At 39.4% G+C, this 24,684-nt stretch overlaps 1 protein-coding gene across 1 annotated transcript; it reads left to right on the forward strand.

Annotated features, from left to right (window-relative positions):
* Nucleotides 1–16,580: 16,580 nt before the first annotated feature.
* On the forward strand, nt 16,581–19,486 carry TCAP (titin-cap). Its single transcript, XM_075177075.1, has 2 exons — nt 16,581–16,805; nt 17,988–19,486. Exons 1-2 carry the CDS (start codon nt 16,663–16,665, stop codon nt 18,403–18,405), a joined length of 561 nt encoding a protein of 186 aa, XP_075033176.1. The 5' UTR covers nt 16,581–16,662; the 3' UTR covers nt 18,406–19,486.
* The last annotated feature ends 5,198 nt before the right edge of the window (nt 19,487–24,684 follow it).

The following is a 24,684-nucleotide window of genomic DNA, read 5'->3' on the forward strand; positions in this document are numbered from 1 at the left end:
ATTTTTGCAATGCTCCGCAAAACTAGGAGCATCTATGCGCTTACTCCATATTTTTCAAGAAACCTACTCACACTGCTTAAGTCCACCCATCACCTGGTAGAAACTTCTGCTCCACCTCAATGCTGTTCTCTTACTTTGCAAACCCATGCACTTTGCCGATTTTATTTAAATCTAGGCGCACTTGTGCAAATCAAGACTGGACCCTACCAAAGAAGATTTTGCACTGCACTTTGGCCGTTTTGTGCTTCGGAAATTAAATTTACTGTGTGTAGGCAATACATGCACTTTAAAACCACGGGGAATCAAGAAAATGTTGGGGGTTACAAGTAAACCTTTTAGGCAGAGGATTATATCACCTTCTTTCTTATAGCTGTCATTGCTTTTTATGGAAAACTATTAGTAACTAACCAAGTGTTATCACCAAACACATTTTCAACCGATTGTAAAAGCTGATCATTATGATTGTACTGTGAAAATAATAAACATTAAAGAAACAATGCGTTAAGGTAAAGCATCATTGTCTCATACATACATTGCAGCATTACTGATATCAAAATCAGAATACCGTTGGATGCCTCCAGTCTATTAATCTATGTCCCCATTTCACATTGGCCAGGTCTGAATCCACACAGATATGTCCCTTTTGTCAGCAATAAGACTATGACTCTGCAGCGAATGATTACACTGATATGTTCTTTGGACACACATGAATAAAATAGACATTATAATGCTCAGAAGACAGTTTGATGACAGGAACAGAAAAGACAGGTTAAAAATGGAAAAATAATTAATTACAGTTATTTAAAATATGATTGCTTCTGAATAAAACTAAGATACTTCCATTGCCTTTAGTGCAGAATTTTCACTGAACCACATCAACTGATTAGTATTATTAACCTTTATTTATATAAATAATAGGTAAATAATGAAGGAGGGTGATGAATAACAGGACTGGGCGATAATGAAAAAGGATGGGGTGGCTCATGAATTACAGTGCTGATGAACTACAGGGGAGATGGGGATGGAATTCTGGGGGAGGGGGGGGGGTGGGGAATGAGTTACAATGATTTTTATGGGAAGAGTTTTGATAAAGGTTGGATTCATCAAACGAAACATGTCAACTGTTTTACAAGACCCAACATTTGGCAAGACATTGCAGTCCCCAGAATAAAACTCACAGAAATTTCATTAGCTGTATGTGAGTTACTGCTTTAACCCGAGAACAGGTGGCCACCAAAGGGTAATTACATTAGACTGATCTACTCACTGAAATATTTGTTTCCACTGTGACCCAGAATGTATCACGCACACTTTGCTAACTAAATTATGTTTTGGACTCTCACTACTTAAAATTCACTCTGGGATTACACTGTAAGGACCCAGAGGCTGCTTTGAGAACTAACCCCAAAGAACTGATATGATATTGATGTGTAATTTATCAAGAATATTTATTGCATGTGTTTACATTTATTTTAGCCTCTCATTTGAAAGAAATTTGGGGCATTTCTGGAACTGAGCCACTTAACAAAAATGAGCAGCTCTCTGTATTTTTTTTAAATTAATTTGACTAAGTCTGACGTGTTTTTGATGAATTTGTCTGTTTAGTTAATCAGAATTTCTTATAAGTTAGTTTTTATTGTTGCTATTCTTTTACTTTATATTTTGTTATACATAAGGTTATAAAACCAATAATTATTATTTTGCCTTCCCTATGTACTGTCTCTATCCAAAAGGACTTTATATGTATGTTTCAGGGTTAAACTTTGACCTGATCTAATCAGCTGCAGAGGGTTGTCACAGTGCTAACATTGGATATACACCAAGTGGCCACTTTATTAGGTATACCTTTTTAGTACTGGGTAGGAACCCCCTTTGCCCCCCAGAACAACCTGAATTGTGGCATGGATTCAGCAATGTGCTGGAAAGATTACTTAGAGATTCAGGTATCTCCCATGGAGATAGCCCCCTTGGAAAGTGCCCCCATACCGAGTGTGGGGTCGCTGCACGACATAGTGTGACAATTTGGGACAGCAGCCGCAATAGGAGATGGAGATTTCAAGGCAGAAGAGTCCTTGGATGAGGGAACGGTTGTACGTCACAAAAGGAGAATACCTGGGTATTGATATAGATGTATTTGAGAAGCTGTGAGATGACCAACAGTATGCAAACAGATCTGGTGAGCTGAGCAAGGCTGAAAACCTGTGAGTGACTGTGGTACTACTGCTCCCAGCAGCACCTGGTATATAACTTAATTATACACTGAAATGACTGACGAGGAATGGTGCAGAGTGAGTGAAAAGACTGTATTAAAATAGAAATTTTACACATACCAAAGAACTGTGCTGGAGGAGTTAGATGCTTTTTTTTATGCATCATTCCAACCGTTATGCTTGTGCGCTGGAGGAGAAGGCATTTAAGTAAAGTATATATTCAGGAGGCTTGGGATTGCCCATACCCACCAACTAGCCAGGGCAATTTCACAAAGCCTTCTAGTGACCAACCATGTTTCTATTTTACAAAGCCATCTTGTGGCTAGTAGGAAAACTGCAGTTGATCACCCTAATGATCCAGCCACTTGATCATCTATTTAGTACAGTGATGGGCAAGCCATCCAAGCCTCCACCTGCGGCCCCTAGCTCTTTCCTGCTTTATGTTCTGGGCTGTCCTTTTCTCTGCATTATCTTATGTGAGATATGTGCGTATTATGATTTAGATATAGAGTCCATGTATTTTGAATGTTGCAGCTAGAATAATTTAAATCGGCAAACTGCGATTAATTTTGTTATTCCGTACATTAAAATGTCTGTACTTTATGGAATCCAATATAAAATACTTCTACTAAATAATCAAAACTACACATTCATCTTTTAATTACTATTTCCCATTCTGATTGGACCAGGCATGTCAAACTCAAAACCTCAATTGGACCAAAGTCTGAGATTGTGTGGGCCGCAAAAAAAAGAAAAAGTCTCATATGCAATTTTGTAAGGTATATTATTAAGAAAAAACTAAATAAAGTTTAATGTTTTCTTCCCGATGATTGACACTGTACTCTCCATGCTACTTTTGTTCCCCATCACCTGTCCCCCCTGTTTCACACGGTGCCCTCCATGCTACTTTTACTCCCCTTCACTTTCTTTCTGTTGCCTTCTTTCTTCTCTTCTGTTTTCTTCTCTTCTTCTCGTGGCACCTCTCTGTGCACTCTTCACTGCAAATGACGGGCAAGGTGACGTCACTCCCAACATTCAGTGCGAAGGGAATAGGCGAGGAGGCCATCGCGTCAGATAAGTTGTTTTCTTTTCTGGGCCCTGGCAGGGCCGCAAATAATATGTGTTTGGGCCACGAGTTTGATACATCTGGGTTAAACTAATATGTAATATGTGACACTTAAGCTCAATATCAAATTCCTATTTTCCTATACATTGTAAGCTTCTAAGTCTTGTTTTATTATAGTGTTTGTTCTCAATGTGCTGCAGAGTATGCTGGCTATATATAAATAAATGCTGCAAGAAGATCGTGATGCAGAAGTTGACAAAAGGGGTAAGAGTTCCATATAAGTCGTACATTAGTGGTGGGAGTAGCATTTGTTTTCGTACATCAGTGGTGGGAGTAGCATTTGTTTTCCAAGTGAAGACTAGCAAACAAATTTGACATTTAGTTATTTTCCGCAATAACCAAGCAAAGCAGAGTTTTCTACTGAATTAGTTTGCAGTGGATTAGGTAGCTTTTTATTCATCCAACAGAAAGTAAGTCCGGCTCTCTGCCAGCAATGTGGGTGCATGCTTTAAAATGCCATTCTCAGATTGCATATTGGCATTGAATCAGACATGGAGATTAATGGCACTGAACTTGTTTATTTTATGGAAGAGCTTTGTGAAGGTCACACTGACCTCTGTAATGGTCATTTAAATAAAAAAAAAAAGCTATACGGTTTCACAAATAATGAAGTACTGTTATTTTAATCTTTGGATTGAAAAAGAAAAGCTAAAACAAAATAGAAATGAAAGATTCACCTCAGTGAGAAAATAGAAGACTCGAAGCCTCAATGACAAACCTAAGCCAGGAGCCCGTGGCCCTGGGGGCCCCCCAGTCTGAGGCAATGGAATTCTTTTGCAGAAAGATCCCCCATTCTACAGTTATCCCTCTTACACAACATTTGTTCCTTATTCAGAAATCAATCCACCAGTTGCACACTGACCCCCGCCAGTTTCACAGAGATGATTCTTAATTGTACAAAGAATACCCTTTACACAGAATCCCACACTCGAGCTACTCCCCATGTCCAATGTCGTATATGATGTCCGCCTATACCATTCATAGATATATGTATTGCTCTGTCTAAATGGGCCCAGAATGTTCAAGCAGTGACATGGAGATTCCTGTCAGTAGTAGACCCTGCACCACTACTGTCTAATGTCTCCAAAAGGACTGATCAGCTGCCTGATGAGTGCAGAGGTGTTGGCCATACTTACTGTCACTCCGTTGCCAATGCACTATGCTGCAGTCCAAACTTATGTCTGTATGGCATGTCACTTCCAGCAACTTCACGTAATAAGTCAGGACCGGTGTAAGTTCACTATTAAACCTGAATATCTCTGGACCATTGGAGAGAGTGATGTGGAGGTGCTTGGTGAAAATTATCTATTATCTTGTAAATTGCTGAGGCATGAGGGGGGGGGGGGATGAGGGATCATCTGTATAACATATGATTAACAAATGGGGACTATCTGTGCAAGAGATGGCTAAAAGATGGGACTAGCTCTCTGCAAAATGCTGGCCATGGGGTTATTGGTACAGTATATGGCAGCCAATTGGATAACATTGTGGTATTTCTGAAATGTATGGTTTACAATGGAGATATTATTCTGCAGGCTATGACTAGCAGCGGGGGTATCTGTACAATATATGTTTGGCAATAGGGGACATTTATCTGCAATATATATCTGGTAATAGGCATTATCTCTATAACATATCACTGGCAGTGGGAAGATTTTCTGTGCACTGTATGGCTAGCAATAGAGCAGGGGTATGTCCTTTTAATTTATTAGAGAATAATTAGAGGATAAATCCTCATATTCATCATCATCATCACCATTTATTTATATAGCGCCACTGATTCTGCAGCGCTGTACAGAGAACTCATTCACATCAGTCCCTGCCCCATTGGGGCTTACAGTCTAAATTCCCTACCACACACACACACAGACAGACAGAGAGACACAGACTAGGGTCAATTTGTTAGCAGCCAATTAACCTACCAGTATTCCTAGCCTTTGAATACTATTATCCTCCAATTAATGTTTGCGCTAATGCATCCGGAAGTCCATGAGAGCTACACCCACAGCTTTGTATCATGTATCTTGACAAATCCGTCAAGTTACCCATGGCTATATGTGAACCCACAATGTATTATAAGTATAGACAAACCATTCAATCATTGCAATTATCATCAACATGCAAACAAATACATACTACAAAATCTTTTACTTCATAAAGATAACTTCAAAATCACAAACGGTACATAAAATCCTTATATAGAATACATATAATACAGTATAGTTCAACAGGTCAAATATTATACAGTACCACTAAGCCACTCTCAGAGGTGAGTTTCCAGTTTACATCCAGTAATATGTTACTCTATTCTGTTTCTCTTTGTGTTTCATTAAATCTTTACGGTGTGTATAACTTCAGGGTTGCTTTAGTGTGTGTGTATATGTGTGTTCTTATATAAAGGTGTGCATGTACTTGTATTCCTATACTTGTGGGGACATTGACCTGTTTATACACCAACAATATGGGGACCTCAGTCATAGTAGGGACAAAAATGAGGTCTTCACGAAATTTACCAACACTAGTCAATGCAAGAGGACTTGCTATTTTACTTGGCATCAAAATCTGGCATATCCCAAAGTATCACTTTTCTTGGACCAAAAGTGTTTTTGCATGTAATTCTGACGTGGAAGGTAAAATGTGTGTAAGCCACCACAGCAGGTTCGTACGTATGTTCAACTCTGCACCGGAAGTAAAGGAGACTGCCCTTTTACATACAACGGGGATAAGACACGGTCACATTATTCTCCTGCTGAAAGTAAAGTGACGGCATGACACAGCCCCATGGTGGCTCCAACTATAGCCTAGAGTAGGGGTCGGCAACCCCGGCACGCAGCTCCCTGCATACTGGCATGCCGTCCGGCTGTCATTTCATCTCATTCTTGCCGACACTGAACTGCGCAGCAGTTTAGCTCATCTCGCTGACTGTGAACTGCTGTGAACTCCTCCCAAGCACCATTGCGGAACGAATCATGCCAGCAAGAGGTAAGTTGCATAAACATTTGGCTAATGTTTATTTTATTTATGTGAGGCTTAAACTTATTTGGAGGCACTTTGTGAGGCATAACATTCAATGGGGGCGTTTATGTGTGGCTTAAAATTAATTGGAGGCACTGAAACATAACATTCAATGCTGGCATTTATGTGTGGTCTAACATTCATTGGGGGCATTACTGTGGCATAATGTGAATTGGGGGCACTTAGGTGTGGATAATGTGAATTGGGGGAATTTAGGTTTTGCATAAAATGAACTGGGGGTATTACTGTGGCATAAACTGAATTGGGAGCATTACTGTGGCATAAACTGAATTGGGGGCATTACTGTGGTATAAAATGAGCTGTGGGCATTACTGTGGCATAAATAGAATTGGGGGCATTACTTTGGCATAAACTGGATTGGGGGCATTACCGTGGCATAATGTGAATTAGGGGCATTACAGTGGCATAAAATAAATTGGGGGCATTACTGTGCCATAATATGAACTGGGGGCAAAACTATGTGGCATACTATGAATTGGGGTAAAACTATGTGCAATGATATGAACTTGGGGTATTTCTATGGCATAATATGATTTGGGGGCACGACTACGTGGCATAATATGAACTGGATCGTGTCAGATGTCGTACATCTGTAAAAAGCTTCGAGAAATGGGAGCAGTGTAAAACAATGGATTCAGATTACAAAGGATTAATAACACATGACTCTCAGGCTGTCTAACAAGTGTATTGTTTATTTTTTCTGAAGAATATAGCAGAAAGATTAAATATAATGCAAAGAGTAAGTGCAGTTAGTGCAAAGAGAAAATAGATTGTCACAGATTATCCCAGAACCCCGTCTTTCTCCATGCCTCTGACAGCACCTTATCTTGAAAGCTATGATGAACAAACTGGTAACAAAGAGAGTACTTGGCATTCCTAAAGTGATCCAAGCTGAGGTGGGTTATGTTGCAGTTTCCTAGCTTTAATTGACCGGGACCCTGAAATCATTTGCATGTAAGATATAAACATGATTTTCGGACTCTATTGGTTTAATACTGATAAGAAGTTTGAGCATGTGCAGTAGGCCCAAAAGAAAACTATTTAACAAAATATGTGGAGAAGTTTTTGAAAAGGCCTTGATTATACAAGCATTGCAAAATTACTTAATTACATTAATGAATTCAATGTGCTGCAGAGTAATAGTATAAACATCAAAATGGAGTTTCAGCAGTTTTGTGTGATCGGTTACACATGTCAGAAGGGCTATCCCTTTGGAGAAGATGGAAGGCTTTACCATTCAAGACGAAAAGTGTCTCGTAGGATATGTTTTAAATCGGCACCTTGATTTGAAGGCATAAGCATTTATAAGCATTTAATATACAAAATACAGAGCTTCTAAAACTATGGACATTTGTTCTATAATTATTCCGGGACTAACTCAGCATATCAATGCTGACTACCCCGACAAGACTTTCCCCGACATGAGGACTCCGAAGGGTTCCTTCACGACCATCACCAATGACGACTTCTCTTCAAACCGACTTCAGCCAATCACGATCAAGTAAGAAGCCGGCTCCACTTGATGACGTCATTCACCATGGCGACGGGATTATCGCTGTTGTTAAGGGGGTAATGTAAGTATGCACCCATGTACAATGTAGTTTACAAAGCCTTGTCGGGGTACTCGGCATCGATATGCCGTACCCCACCCTCCTGTTTCTGTCCGGACAGATTAAGTGGTGCACACTGGCAGTAATTTAATCCGCAGGGACGGAAGTACAGGAGGATGAAAATCTAAGGAACAAGTAAGTGGACTTTATGCTTTAGCCCAGTTCTCCCCAAATTACAGAGGAAAAGATTGGGTAACATTTGCCAAGCATTGGTTCTGATGGACATTGAATTTGATGGTTAGAACCATAGAAGTATGTGGATGTACTAAATTCACCTACTCTTGGGACTCCAGTTATTGTCCGGAAAAAGAATATTAAAAATTGCTGAATGCTTATTGGGATAATACTGTGACAAATATATATATTGCCTTCTATTATCAGGTGGACTATTAAGATCACCAGTGTTTAGATTTTATTGTTATATTGTATGTGTTTTGTGTGTGTTTATTATTGACAATTAAACATTGTGGTTTTATTTATTGTTTTTTTTTCAATATATGGTTATTCCCTTTGGAGGTTGGTTATTAATTTATGTCCTATATTTTTTATATAGGTTTATTTATGTAAGAGTTATGGTTAAGTACTGCAGAGATATCCATTTGCTGAATAAGAGAATAGCGGTAATTTTTTTGTGGTCATCATTTGCTATGTGGGTATATGGCGGGAAAGTATAATACAAGTACCAGTCTCTCTAGCCAATGCCTGAGGTATATGTTCTAGTGGCATTCTGGTGGACACACAGCTTCTCTCTCTGTCACCAAGAAAGCTGTCCTTCTTCAGTGTAACCCTGATTTCAGCAAGCACACATATCCACAAGTCCCACAGGGAACAAGTGGCGAAGGAACAAAACCTTTGGTCTTAGCAGGTATTCTCTGTGGCTTCTGATCCTTAGCATTCCAGCAGAAGCTGTAACTCCTAGCCAGTCCTGTCTTCAAGCCACTACTATTTTCACCACCAAATATTTCTCCATTCTCTGAACATATCCTTTTAAGATGCAATTCCCATCATTCAGGGTGGTGCTCTCCCTTCTGCCTCCACAATTGGAGGCTCTTATCATCTGGTGGCTGGCCTGTCACTCTTCAGCATGCTGTAAGCAGTAGTTGCCTATCTGAGAGTAGAGCGTGGGCCTCGGGAAGGCGACCCGGAATTGCTGCGTCTCCCTCATCACTGTGCTCTGGAGCAGCAGCACACCCTATAATGGTGGTAGTATCATCACTGGTACTTATTACCATTAATAACTTGTAGTATTGTCTGTAGCCTAGAAAGTCTGACCCAGTCCACATGAGTGAATGGAGCAAGGGATATTATAGTGAAAACTGGCTGCTTTTTTCAGAAGCACAGTGGATCTGCAAACAAAGTTATTACAAATCAATAAAACAGAGATAAAAATATTAATTTGAAATTGCATTATTGTAATGTTGGTAATTGAGATGTCTGGCCCTGTGATCTGAAGCTTTCAAAGCATAAAGCAGAACATTATTTTATATAATATTGTATCTTTCATAGATGACTATACCCAGCACTTTCTAATCCTGTCCCAATAATCTGCAGTTAGGGAATCACAGAACTTTAAACAGTATACAATATAATGTGGTTGGTTTAAAGTTCCCTGTATATTAAGTGTTATTGCATATGAAGATATAAATTAATATTGCAATATAAAACTACATGAAGACTTTTATACTGTCTCTAGTATAAAGTAAAGGCAAACCTACTGTTTTTAATAGTATGTGTGCCCTCTTTAAAAATGTCTGCTCTAATAATTGTCATCTATAATGGCTCTGCATGAAGATGTTAATTGCCATATTATTTATGCTCATTGGCCATAAAGGAAAATGTATTTTCGTTTGCTAAGCAATATAGGAATAAGGTTTGAATGATTAATAGCTTATTTATAGCTTATTTTTAGCGAATAAGCGCAAAGCATCCCGGCTGAGGTATGCGCTGTTGTAATATATTCCCTACTCACTGTCGGAAAAATATACTCAGGCTCGGTTCCTCAAGAACCGAACACACCCGAACTTATATAACACACTTGTACGGTGTTATATAGGTTACACACAAAGAGGAGTGTTCCATTGCTAAGAGTCATTGCTGAAATACAAATACTATGGCTGGCAGTCTTTTCTTCTGAATTTGCAGACAAATTGTACAGTATTATATAGGTTACACACAAAGAGGAGTGCTCCATTGCTAAGAGTCATTGCTGAAATAGAAATTATAGGGCTGGCTGGCTTGGTCTAAATCTGCATTTACATTTTACTGTGCCATAGCTCACTCAGAAACAGGAGAGGTGACAAGGTTCAGTGCTGAAACAGAAATTGTAATAATGGGGCTGTCAGTGTTCTTAAAAGTCTACAGTGACATTCTACTGTGCCATAGCTCATACAGAACAGGAGAGGTGACATTGTTGTTGTCACTCTTCAGTCTCAGTCATGATGATACTAATCCCTCTACCTCATGGGCTAAAGCCTATGTTCAAGTGCATAGTGGTTTTAAGTCAGGGAAACAAAAATGTAAATAAACAGCTTGTACCTTTTTAAAGATAGAAAAAAAAGCCCTCTCTAATAAAGGTGAAAGTTTACTGTAGAAAAACATAAAATTGCCAAGATGCCATTCTACCCAAAATATTACCAAGCATACCAATACTAATTCATCATCACAGAAGTCTGTGTACTTTGATGTAATTGCTGGTAATGGCCTTCCTCATGGAATTTGTAGTTCATTTTATGGCAGAGCTGTCACGATTTTTGGGCAATTCTTTTAGACTAGCCCAAATGTCAAAATGTCGTGCTGACTCATCTGCATCACCAGTGGGTGTTTTGGGAAAGCTTAATTTTTTCCTAGAAGCAGCTGGCAGAGAAACTGAAGGAGGAGACGTTGTTGTGTCATGTACCACTTGAGCTGTCTGCTTGCTGACCAGGAGCACATTGCATCTCTTGTGATCTGGGACAGTGGGAAATAAAGACATAGCTCTTAAACCTAGGATCAAGCACAGTTGGCAAAATGTAGTGATCCGATTTCAAGATGTTGATAACTCTTGGTGAAGAGAATAAAGTACTTAATCTACAAGTGCAGCACGGTGGCTAGATGGTTAGCACTTCTGCCTCACAGCGCTGGGGTCATGAGTTCAATTCCCCACCATGGCCTTATCTGTGTGGAGTTTGTATGTTCTCCCCGTGTTTGCGTGGGTTTCCTCCAGGTGCTCCAGTTTCCTCCCACACTCCAAAAACATACTAGCAGGTTAATTGACTGCTATAAAAAATTGACCATAGTCTCTCTCTCTCTCTCTGTCTGTGTGTATGTTAGGGAATTTAGACTATAAGCTCCAATGAGGCAGGGACTGATGTGAATGAGTTTTCTGTACAGCGCTGTGGAATCAGTGGCACTATATGATGATGATGATGATGATGAATTAGCAGAATTGCTTTGTTTTATTTCCTCCTTCAATTTGTCTAGCTGCTTCTCAAAAAGTCTAATTACAGGAATCACTTGACTCAAGCTAACCATGTCTACACTCTCTTTACAGATGACTACTTTGCTGGATGAAAGTACATTTCCCCTCAAATTCATTCTTCTTGCAGCTGCTGCATTCTCCTACATGCTGTTGCATAATCCCAAAAATCACCCTAAATATTTCGGGACACAGACAGCATCTCCTGCATGTCATTGTCATTTTTTAAAAAGTTCTGTACCACCAAGTTGATTGTGTGAGCAAAACAGAAAATATGATGGAATTCCCCCTGCTGTAATGCTCTAACAATATTGGTGGCATTATAAGAAATCACATATCCTCAGGAGAGTCCAAGCAGGATAAGCCATGTTGCAATGAAATCCCTTAGTTTTTCAAACAGGTTGTCAGTGGTATTACCTGTGACTTGCGCCTTGTCTCGTCTCTGATAACCTCCTCTCACTCCCGCCTTCAAGACTTCTCCCGTGCTGCTTCCCACGTAGGGAATTCCCTACCTCGCTCAATCACTCTTTCCCACAGCCTTCAAATCTTTAGATGCTCTTTGAAAACCCATCTCTTTTTTAGAGGTAACCTTATCCTCGATAACACTATTCACACTAATGCACCCTCACAACAATCCCAATCTCCACTCTGAGCCACACTCGCTCCTCTTGTTTCAGCTGTGCCCTCTCCCCTTTAGAATGTAAGCTCTCTAATGAGCAGGGTCTTCCATACCCTTTGTTTTCATGTATCCATTCATTTTATCTGCCTTGTCTGTGCTTGATTTACATATGTCTTATCTTATGTATGCCCTTGTCTTCCCTACTGTACGGCACTGTGGAGCACTGTGGTGCCTTACAGATCTACGATAATAATAATATTAATAATATACCTTTCAGTGAAGCAGATATCCTGAGGAGAGTCCAAGTGGGATAAGCCATGTTGCAATGACATCCCTTAGTGTTTGTAATAGATTGTCAGCTGTATGCCTCTTAGTGAAGCCGGTAATACACAGAATAGCCTGCCTCAGAAAAATGTGACGTACTTGGGTACATGCTGCTTCTGTCCCTGCTGGTGTAGGCGAATCACCAACCCAGTGGGCTGTCACAATCATATAATCTTTAGTTTGCCCAGTTCCACTTGTCCACATATCTGTGGTTAAGTGGATAGTGGGTAGAATGACATTTTGTAGCCCAATAATTATATTTTTACGAACCTTCTGGTAGAGGTGAGGAATAGCTTTTCAAGCAAAATGGTGTCATGATGGAATATGGTAACAGGATCACTAGACCTCAAGTAACTGTCTAACAGCAGCTGCATTAATAGTGGATATTGGACACAGATCCAATACTAGCATAGTCGCCATGTCGTCTGTGATTCGCTTTGCAACTGGGTGACAGCTTTCAATCTTGCTAAGGATTGTTTAACAGTCAATTGTTGCAGACTACTAGTGGTCTTCTTCTTGGTCTGCTTCTGGGTTGAAGATCCACCCCCAGCAGCAGGAGCAACAGCGGTGGGCTTAACGCACAAGGATTCTTCTGAGGAGTCCTGGATAGGGGAGGAGTCATCTCGCATTAGCAACTTGTATGCAGGACTAACTCCGATCACTTGTGAGGATATTGATGATGAAGGTGTTGGAGGTGTAGATTGCAGGTGCTGGGATCTAGATGAGAGAAGGGAGGTAGCTGATGCTAGACTGCTTGTTGTAATTTTTTTCATATAAGTTTCTGATTTTCCCAAGAGCTTTCCATGATCTCGCTTTAAATGGCATAACATGGATGAGGATCCTAGATGGCTAAGGTCCTTACCTCTACTGACTGTGGCTTTACAAATGGCTATCCAACCGTTGTCAGGATTTGGGTAAAAATAATTCCACACATAAGAGGTGGATTTTTTGGTGTTATGCCCAGGCATGAACATGTCCTTCTTCTTATCACTGGCAAGAACTGTCTTTGTTTGAAAGTGTATGAAAATAATATTGTGCCCTGTGAGGTGGTCAAAATTGACTGCAAATTACTTGAAATTAGTGTTATGGAGGTTAATAGTAAGGTAGGAACAAAAAAAGAGCAAAATTATGTGATTCCAAAACCAAAACCAAAACACACAAGGACAGTTTTGCCAAACCAAAACAAAAACACAAAGCTAATCCAGATCCAAAACCGAAACCAAAACCACCTCACGGGGGTCAGTGAGCATCTCTAATTATAAACCGAAGTCCCAAGCATGGGGCATTTTTATTACCCCCCGAGTAAGTATTGTAAAATAAAAAGGACGAAACGCATTGGAGGTAGTTATTATACTATCCCTCTTTCTGAATTGGATTTATGCAGAGTTGTGAAAAGTATTTATGCTGTTCCAGAATACCATCTGTAACACCTAGGTTCAGATAGGTGTACATTCCAAGTTTGTTTGATGTACGTGCAATATTTTTAGACTATTGGAATAAATATATTTTTCTAAGGATATTACACTGTTATTTTATTTTTATATATTTTTTGGGTATAGAGTTCATCATATGAAGCAAAGTAAATTGAAACGAGAAGTGTGAAGAGATCCTGATTGAGAGGATATATGCACTTGTGGATATATGCACTGGTGGTGTGAAAGGATATTCACAGATTATTTTTGGAAACGTGATATAAAAAAAGATTCTATGATATTAATCCACTATTTCAGTGTGGTTTGAATTTTTTTATGCAAGATTTATATGATCTTCGCCTGATATGTGTAGCAGAGACGTAAGAGATACACTATATGGACAAAAGTATTTGGCCACACCTGTTAATTATTGAATTGAGGTTTTTCAATCAGACCCGTTGACAGATGTGTATAAAATCAAGCACCTAGCCATGCAGTCTCCATTTGCAAACATTTGTGATGCAAATTTCGTCATTCTAAAGAGTTCAGTGACTTCAAGTGTGGTACTGTGATAAGATGTCACCTTTGCAATAAGACGGTTTATGAAATTTCATCCATGTTGGATATTCCACAGTCAACTGTAAGTGATATTATTAGAAAGTGGAAGTGTTTAGGAACAACAGCAGCTCAGCCATGAAGCAGACGACCACGTAAAATCATAGAGCTGGGTCAAAGACTGCTAAGGCGCATGGTGTGTAAAAGTCGCCAACGCTCTGCTGATTCCATAGCTGAAAAGTTCCGAACTTGCACTGGCATTAATGTAAGCACAAAAACTGTGTGGCAGGAGCTTAATGGAATGGGTTTTTCATGGCCGAGCAGCTGCATGCAAGCCTCTCATTACCAAGACCAATGCCAAGCTTTGGATGGAGTGGTATAAAGCACACTGACACTGGACTGTGGAGCAGTGGAACCATGTTCTGTGGAGTTACAAATCACGCTTCTCTGTTTGGCAGTCAGATGGGCGAGTCTGAGTTTAGCGGATTCCGGAAGAACGTTACCTGCCTGACAGCATTATACCAACTGTGTTTGGTGGTGGAGATACTGGTATGGGGCTGTTTTTCAGGGTTTGTGCTAGGCCCCTTATCTCCAGTGAAGGGCAATCTTAATGCTTCAGCATACCAAGTAATTTTGGAAATGCTATACTTCCAACTTTGTGTGAACAGTTTGGGGAAGGCCCATTTCTATTCCAAAATGACTGTGTCCCAGTGCACAAAGCAAGGACTACAAAGACATGGCTTGATAAGTTTGGTGTGGAAGAACTTGACTGGCCCACACAGAGCCCTGACCTCAACCCCATAGAACACCTTTAGCATGAACTGGAACAGAGATTGCAAGTCAGGCCTTCTCATCCAACATCAGTGCCTGACCTCATAAATATTCTACAGAATAAATGTGCACATATTTTCACAGAAACACTCCAACATATTTTGGAAACCCTTCCAAGAAGAGTGGAAGCTGTTAATGTAATGGTCAAGTGTTCGAATACTTTTGTCCATATAGTGTACAGTGGCTTATCGTCATAATATATAGATGACCGTATATTTTTATGATATGCTAGCTTATAGATTTGAATATAGTTGATGAGGTTCAAAAAAGACACCAGTCCATCAAGTTCAACCTATTTTGGATCTCCTGCGATCCTGCACTTATATTTGAAATTAATCCAGAGTAAGCAACCGCCAATCTGTTTCAATTGTGAAAATCCCCCCAGACTCAATATTGCAGTCCTATTTTTACCCTATATCCACTACTATCCTTCATTTTAAATTAATGGTCGTATCCCTGGATACACCTTTCCGCTAAAAATTTGTCTAACCCTTTCTTAAACATATCTATTGAATCTGCCATCACAACCTTCCCTGGCAATGAATTCCATATCTTGACTGCCCTTACTGTAAAGAACCCCTTCCTTTGCTGGTTGTGAAATTTCCTCTCCTCTAACCTTAGGGGATGACCACGTGTCCTGTGTATGGTCCTTGGGGTAAAAAGTTCCCATGAAAGCTCTCTGTATTGACCCCTAATGTATTTGTACATAGTAATCATATCTCCCCTTAGATGCCTCTTTTCTAAAGTAAACATGCCTAAACTGGCTAACCTTTCCTCATAACTTAAGGACTCCGTACCCTTTATCAATTTTGTCGCCCTGAATAAAGCAATTAAGAATGGAAAAACTACTCTAGGAGGTGCCTTTTTTTATGTTATTTATATTCTATAATCCTGGTTGAGCAAACAGGTGAAACTGAAAAAGAGCAGCCACCTTTGAAATAAGGAAGTATGTCGGTTATTGTAACATAATTTTAGTGGAATTAAGGACATATTGTTTTCAGGATATTGTTATATAGAATTTTATAGAATTTTTTTGTGTATAACTTTACAAACTAGTAGAATTTGAGCGTTGATTGCTTGTGTTTTGCGTAAGTATAAAATATAAAACTGGAAAACAGTCCAGTATCAGCATTAATCTGATGACATCGTCCTGTAACAGATGAGATAACTTGTGCTGGGAACTGTGTAACCCTGATCCTGATGACAAAGCCGAATAACTTTACCCACATCTTGTTGCTATGACCATGTTCCTATATGCAGTGATGGCTCGGCACAGCTCCATATCTGTCCCATGTGTCACTCAGTGGTCACTGTGTGAGTGTGAGGAGGAGGGGGCTGTGCAGATATAGATTGTGACAAAGCAGAATGAAAATAGATCCAGGCAAGTATATATAAGCCCAGAGCAGAGTGTTGAATGGGAGAACAAGACCCAGAGAAAACAAACAACAAAACATAATCTTTGCAACCAGTTAAAGCACACTCAAGATGTTGGGGAAGCCTGAGACAAGTACTGCTGTCAGCTCTATGACTGAACTGAGCTGTCAGGTGAAAGAAGACAACACATCTCAGCGTGAGCACTACTCCGCAGAATGGCTTGACACTTCTCTCTTCAGCAGACCAGAGGAGAGGTGAGATAACAGGGGTCCAACTTCCACATCACAGACGGACAGAGCTAGACTTTAATTTACTGGATTCTATGTGCCCTCTTGAAAGTTTTACCCCATAATGACTTTTTATTTTCTGATTTATTTATTTTTTTGTCCTTGGATATGACCTAGCTCTGCTATGTTCTGTGCTTTAGATATAGTTGTATCCAGGGAACAGCTTTGTGTTGTATCCAAGGGCAACAAATATAAACAAGTCTAGATCATATAAAGACATAGCTAAAAGCACACAAGGAAGCCTGAATAATAAAGCTAAGCATTTAGTAAAAGTGTCAGTAGGGCTTGAACATAGCAATAAATTAAAGAATGAATAAGAACATGGGAAACCCCTTTAAGTTCAGGGTAGACAGTTTCTAGAAATACATTTATATGTATTCCGCTATAGACTTTAACACAAATCACCAAAGAAGAAAACAGTATTCAATGCTTCAAATTGAGCAAGGCTCTGTACAATTACCTGAATATTGTAACTTGAAATTTAGAGGTCATATAGACATGTTTAGGGTATATTAAAGAGATGTAGTTGTTAAGATAAATACAAAACTAAATAAGGGAACTAAAGATGATGGGGCCTGATTCATTAAGGAAAGTAAGGCAAAACATTGAGTAAGTTTTCTTTTGGACAAAACCATGTTACAATGCAAGGGGTGAAAATGAGTTTATTATTTTGCACATAAGTTAAATACTGGCTCATTTATTTTTGCTTTCCTTTCCTTAATTAATCAGGCCCGATGTAATAGAATAAAGTAATGCTCTCTCCAAGCAATGTATTAACCAAAGTAGGGCTAACTTAGTATGCTGCTAAATAGTACAACAGATACTGTATAGCAAAGCAGTGGCGCAAGTAAGCGTTGCATAAGTTTCCTTAGGAACTGCCTATGTCCAGGAAGTAAGGTATTAAAATAAATCAAAATGTAGAGCTATTACTGGTTCATAAGCATTCTTGTACCTTTGCAGTGGGGGTGTTTTATAGCAACAGATATAAGACGCTGTAGAAGGATTGTGAGTTAGGTGACAGAGCGCTGTGAACCACCAAAGGCCACCAAAATCCAGGAATACCCACGTTGAGCATGAATAAAGACTGGGAACAGTATAAGGAGGCATTGTATTGGCAATATGGTTAATGTTTATATTTCTCTCTTACAGCTGCAATGCTCGTGATGCTAACGTTTGGAGGAGAGAAAGCTTCAGACAACAGGGCCAGACACGTTTCCTGGTTCAGCGTTCTCCAGCACAGGTCATGAGAATGGGTCGTCTCGGTCACCGTCTCACCCAATATCAGCTGCCCTACCAGCGAACATTGCCTCTGCCCATCTTCAAGCCAACAGATCTTATCACAAAAATGGAGCGCATGGAAACTCCACCTCAGCTGCGTGGTATGATTGAGTTTGAGAGAGCTCTCAGCTACCCAGGCAGTGATGGGATGTGCCAGGACAAGACTCCAGTCTCTCAAATCACGAAAGAGCTTCCTCCAGTTATGCAGCCTGCGCGGATGGAATTTGTCAAACCTGTCCTGGCATGTTCCTTCGCCAGGTCTGTGTCTCAGGAGGCCCAGAGAGGCTAAATGCCCATGATGGACATAGTTGATGGACAAAGGCAGGGGTGTGTACCATCTCATCTGTGTAATAGTCCTAGGGAGACCAGATTAGAATGCAGTGTGCATTTGTGTTTGCACTAGAATCTCAGCTCCTGCCCAGCAGCAAAATATCCATTAGCAAATATAAAAATGTATAGTCAAGCTGGACATAATTGTCCAGCCTGTGATAAGAAAGTTGTAGAAAGTACAGTATCTGTGTATCTGAAAAGCATTTTATAAAATTAACCATATATTTTGTGGATTTAGGCTACATGGTGCTGATCTTCTAAACCTTATGGATAGACCAGTAATAGCTTCATACATTATAAGTGCCAGAAGCCAGTGATACCCAAAGTCTTGTTCAGTCTGCACATGGACCCTACAGTGGTAATGTTGAAAGTTTGTGCGATTGACCCACCTCTTGATGGGCTTTCATTCTTGCACATTGAAATAGGTGGTGGACATCTAGAGCTAGCACAGATGAGAATAGAACATTTTCTGTTCTCTCTTTTGTCTCAAGATGTTCAAGGTAAGATAGGTTTTGTGATGCGCTGGATCCAGCATTCGCACAAAGCAAATAATTAGTAATGGGCTAAAGTAAAGTAAATGTAAGTAGAAGAGAAATAGGCACTGGGAAGATTTTAGAGGCGGAAGAGAATAGGACCTTGCTACCTTTAAACCCATTCACAGGCAGAGAGGGCTGCAACATATTGTTGGCTCTTACTGATTTGGTAACAAGTTATATGGAGAGGGCGACAAGAGAGGTTAGGAAGACACAAAGGGAAAGCTCTGAAGACTTTGGGACATAACTATATGGGTGGGAGTTTAGCCAATTGCATGGCTAACTAAAGCAGTTTTTTTTCAAAAGATATAAGCTACTTGCAAATACCACTGGCGTTCATTCTGTTTTACAATTAACACAGATTAAATGTTGCTGTGGATAGCAAATACTTTGCACAGTTTTATATGTAGATATGTGAACAATTATATTTATATATTTCTGTATTATATATTTGAGTGATGTTACGATAATTGTCATTTTTTAGATGTAATAAAAGGAATACATGTCTATACTTGTGTGTGCCTCTCTTCACATCAAAGAAATCTAAGAACGTTATGACATAGCTCAGAACTGTCTCTAATTGCTACATTCAGTCACAGGGTTTACAGATGGGGAAATGCCCTTATTGTTTATTACTGACCAACTGTGCATAGTACAGTTTCCGTTGTATAGTAAGTATCTAAAATCAATTCATTTTAGAGGTCTATTTCATTAACATGTCATAGGGGGAAATCTGGGGGTAGAGGGACTGGTCACCAAAGTTGGCTGCCTCAGACAATATTCTGTGTGACTTGTTTAGATGAACCTACAGCAAAGTTTTCCTGGTAATTAATGGAATAATTTGTCAAATAATTATTTTACACATCATGAAAAACATGGAATATTTGTCACAATAGAACTGACTTCAATACTGTTAAAAAATCTGCATTGCAAATTAGTGTGCTTTTGCTACAAGAAAATAACTCCTATTTAATGTGGTACATGCAAAAGTAAAGTAGAAACAGCTATAAAGTAAACATAAACAGTGGTTCTCAACTGTTATTTAGTTGGGATGCCAGTGTTCTAGGCTTCCAAAAACAGTTGTTCCTAATAGACTGTACAGCCTATCTAACAATCAGGGGGCCTCTAACACAGATTCTGGGATCCCTTGTGGGTCCCGACCTACAGGTTGCGGACCTCAGAACCATTATAATGCAGCATATCACATTAAATAATTTTGCATTTGTGATAGATTTGAATGTGTCCAGCATGACTTGTTCGTGGGCATATGTATATATGGAGTATATACTGAGATAAAATATTTCTTTATATGCTGCATGTATGTGAAACATGGCTGTTTGCTGTGTATGTACGTGTTTTTATTTATGGATAGTTATGTCTGCGGCATGTGGGAGGTGGAGGGGGAGGTCATGTGTGTGATATTTAAAATCACTTGTTCTATGTGTCATCTAAGTGGCTTGCTGGAAAATTGGCCACTGCTTGGAATTCACACCTAGTGGAATGTACCATGCCAAGAGGGGGATTTTTAAAGTGTTCTTTATTAGAAGCCACATACAGAAGAGAGAATGATGTTAACCCCTTATGTACTGCAAGCCAATACGCATATTTTCAGGAAAGTGTTTTTATTATTAACATAACATATTCGCCAAATAATCCAACACGAAAAATCTGGCACTACAAACATGCCAAAATGTTAAAATAAATTCCAGGTACATTTGGCAGCTAGGCTATTGGTGTACTACACTCACGATCATGACATGTTTACTGAACGCAATTATGTCACTTTTCTAATGATAATCTAGATAATAAGAATAGATTGTTCCTAATATACAGAATAAAAGGAACTGTATTTTGCTGACCAACTGAACAATATGGACATTTTGAGGGACAAATCTTGAAAACCTGGCACAGGCCCAGTAAATTAGGGACAGCTGGTAAATATGGACACCAAAGGCAACTAGGACCGACTTAGCCAAATTCTCCACAAAGCTTGACGTGATATAATGTAGTATATATTGAGATGGAACTATGTTAAGCCCAGACAGAACAGCTTGTCCTATTACACATGAATATACACAGAGGACAGCTGTCATACTTGGATTCAGGGATTAGCAAAACGTAATATTATATCATCCGACTCATCAACACGACTCAAGAACCATACAGGGAGAGGAAACAGAGGGACTATAGAAAAAACAACAAAGAAGAACCATAAATCTGTGGAGAGAAAGGGAGAACCTGAGGATATCAAGTATCGTAACTTGATGAAAGAACGGATTCTGGAATAATGTACGGGAGGATCACTAAAAGAATACCAATATTTGCCCATTCTCCTCCTGCATGGTCTTCTAAGCAGCATAAAGTGCAATGAAACATTAAATATAAGCATATGGTATCACAGAGGGTATATGTTAAGAGCAACACAGATTGGATTATTACTAGTGCAAGCTGGTCTGTGGCCCTGGGATATAAGGGCAACATAACCTATGTTCTGAGAAAGATAATTAAGAAAGATAAAACAGATATAATTTAGAAAGTGGAAAATATATTGATGGGGATTGATGGCTGGACAGGTGACAGGAGAGACATTACAAAGATTACATTAGCAGGATAAATATGGATTACAGCCAGGAAAATATTCCCTAGGAAAAGAGGAGAGTTAATTACATTGCAAAGGACAACGCTATCCCTTCAAATGATCACTTTGATGTCTATCCAAACCAGCATTACTGGTTCTTTACAGGTGAAATCAGTGTGCGAGATCAAACATATAACCAAATCTGGATTTTTATAGAGTATTCGTCAACTGCACACAGTGGAAGCAGTCATTTTGTAGGCTAAGTGAATATTTATGGGAATGTAACCTATCCATTGACTGAAAAGCAGTGACCTCATAGTCATTTTAAAGAGGAGTTTTTTAATATTGTTAATATTCATCACTTTTCAGATTTTGTACTCTGTTCATCTTGTTAGTGTACTGTTTTTTTCCTCTGGTGGCAATGATTATATATTGTACATTGCTGTACATTCTATTGCCAAATATATAATGTCATACATTTTAGTGATCTATATACAATACAAGGAACATTCTACTCCATTTTAGTAACTTACATACGAAAGATGTGATCCACTATCTCAAGAAGTCATGGAGATTTGGGGTGAAAATCTTGAAACTGGGACAGCGGGTCATATGAAGGAGACTCCTGTGATGAGAGCTGGGCACCAGTCTTCATATAATATCATCATTTATTTATATAGCACCACTAATATTCCACAGCGCTGTATAGAGAACTCACTCACATCTGTCCCTGCCCCAATAGAGCTTACAGTCTAAATTCACACGCACACACACTTGGGTCAATTTTAATAAAACCCAATTAACCTACTAGTATGGTTTTAGAATGCGGGAGGAAACTGGAGAACCCGGGGGAAACCCACGCAAACATGGGGAGAACATACAAACTCCACACAGATAAGGTCATGGTCGGGAATCAAACTCAATAAAGGTTAAACTTGTCTGGGAACTCATGGGGGAAATACCAGTGGCATTTCTCATGGTTTTTAAATTTCCCATGTTTGTGTTATGTTATTTTTTAAAGTTTAAGTAAAAAAAAAGAACTAAAATCACTTTATTACCTCTATTCCTTAACCATTCTTAGATGCATTGCTGCCCTGGAAGTGATAAGAGCCAGCCCTCAGATGTCCTGGGGTGTCAACCAAGGTGAGTGTCCAGCCCACTAGAAGCCTCCAATTCTCCAATCCTTGACCTTGCTAGAATACAGTAACGGGGTGAATCTGAGGAGAAGACCAAACCTTCCCTATCTTGAACTATTTATTAGCCTTTATCTCCCCCTTCGGTCCTAGTCCCCTGGATGAGCCCCCTTTGTCCTGACTTAGAGGAACCGAGATCAGCAGGGAATCAAGATAACGGCCACCAGAGTGTTATAGGATGAGAACCAGAACGGGTATATGAACCAGAACCAGAAGACAAGGGGAGATATGAGGGTAGGACTGGCTGGGGATTACAGTTGCTCCTGAACTGTATGAGAGATTGGAAGGAGAATAAGTGACATGCTTCCTCTATGCTTCAAAACCAAAAGGAAGTCTGCCAGTCTTTCCATCATTGTGTGCCCAATGACAGCAGGGTGCTTCTTGGGTTGGAACGCTGCCTAGCTGGTAGTAAGTCAGAAAGGGATACAAGACTTCAGCAAAATGTCCCCAATCTATATATCCAAAGTTTTTTAAAGTTGGCTATCAAAAAGTGTCAAATATTTTCCTTTCCCTACATGTTGTGAACTTTGTACAGTTTGATTAGCCATTTTTACTGTTATTAATATAATAGTTCTTGTGGTGATTTTGTAGCAAACAAAATTACTTTTTATTCAAAAATTTGCCTAAGTTACCCACATAACTAAGAAATTAAGGCTGCAGCTCAGCCCAATAGTGTGGTAGTAGTAAGGAGGCATTCTCATTAGTCATTGGGGACACTGTGTTGATTAGCATGATTAATGGCCAAGGTTCATCCACAGCACTGTTATAATTTGACATGTCTTCATTAAAATGAACATAATAGAGACAAACATTTTGGGGGCCAGAGAAGAGGTATAGCATACGTTTCTACAATGAGCAGGGATGGAGAGAGAAATAGAGGATTAAGAAGGACAGCTGAAACTTTTAATAGAAGTTTGTGGGGTATACTACAAAGGATGTGTTTTTATGGCTTTAAATCTTCTGTACCATAAAAAAAATCTATGATGTTATGCTCTATATATTTACTGAAAAAGCTGTTACTGCCACATAGTAACTGTGGTTTTAAAAAGAAGCACCATTTGCACTTGTTTGTGGCCTGTCATGCAAAGATACGGGGGACCTCTCATTGATGTATGATGAATTCACACTGTGCTACCAGTACACACACAATGCTGCAGCTGTGTCAAATGTTTAGGAGGTACCACCTCACCCCCACAAAAAGCAAAATGAATAAATAAATTTAAATTAGACAACAACCCTGATGATGCAAGTGTAACTCAAGCACAGTTTAACAAGATGAACAAGATCTTGAATGATGAATGGTAACTCAAACATCAGCCATTTCTTATTATCATACTGAAAACTACATGCTCAGCCTGCTGTATTGTTCTTCCAGAGTACAACTGCTGTGGGGAAATCAAAATTACATTGAATGGTTTCATCTTCAAAACAAATGAAGGTCCTTCTTCAGAAACTCTTGAAAGGTTTATCTGTTGATCTGTTTTGCTTATTTGATTTTATTCTGCTTTGTGTTGAAAATCCTTGTTCACAGCTTATAGTAGATAAGGGAAGAGTAACGGTTACTGAAATCGGAGCAAGAAATTCAAGATTAACTGTAACCTCACCAAGTTTGTATGAAAAGAAAAGTTGGCAAAAGCAGGCCCAGATTAATGGCCATATAGCCTTGGAGCTGACCATTATTAGGAGCCTGTTGGGAGCAGCATTGTCCCACCAGAGAGGTGTGGCCAGAATGTGGGGGCAAAAAACCTACAGCATTAGCACCCTACTTCCACTGCAGCTCTATCGAGTAGCACAAAACCTATTCTCGCTACTCAGTTCAAACTGGATAATGTTGAGTTTGCATTTCATCCTCATCATTTACTTATATAGTGCCAACAAATTATGTAGCACTTTACAATTGGGGAAAAACATAGTAATAGACAATACTGGTTAAT

This window comes from Mixophyes fleayi, chromosome 6, assembly GCF_038048845.1.
Source record: "Mixophyes fleayi isolate aMixFle1 chromosome 6, aMixFle1.hap1, whole genome shotgun sequence".
NCBI classification, from domain to species: Eukaryota; Metazoa; Chordata; class Amphibia; order Anura; family Limnodynastidae; genus Mixophyes; species Mixophyes fleayi.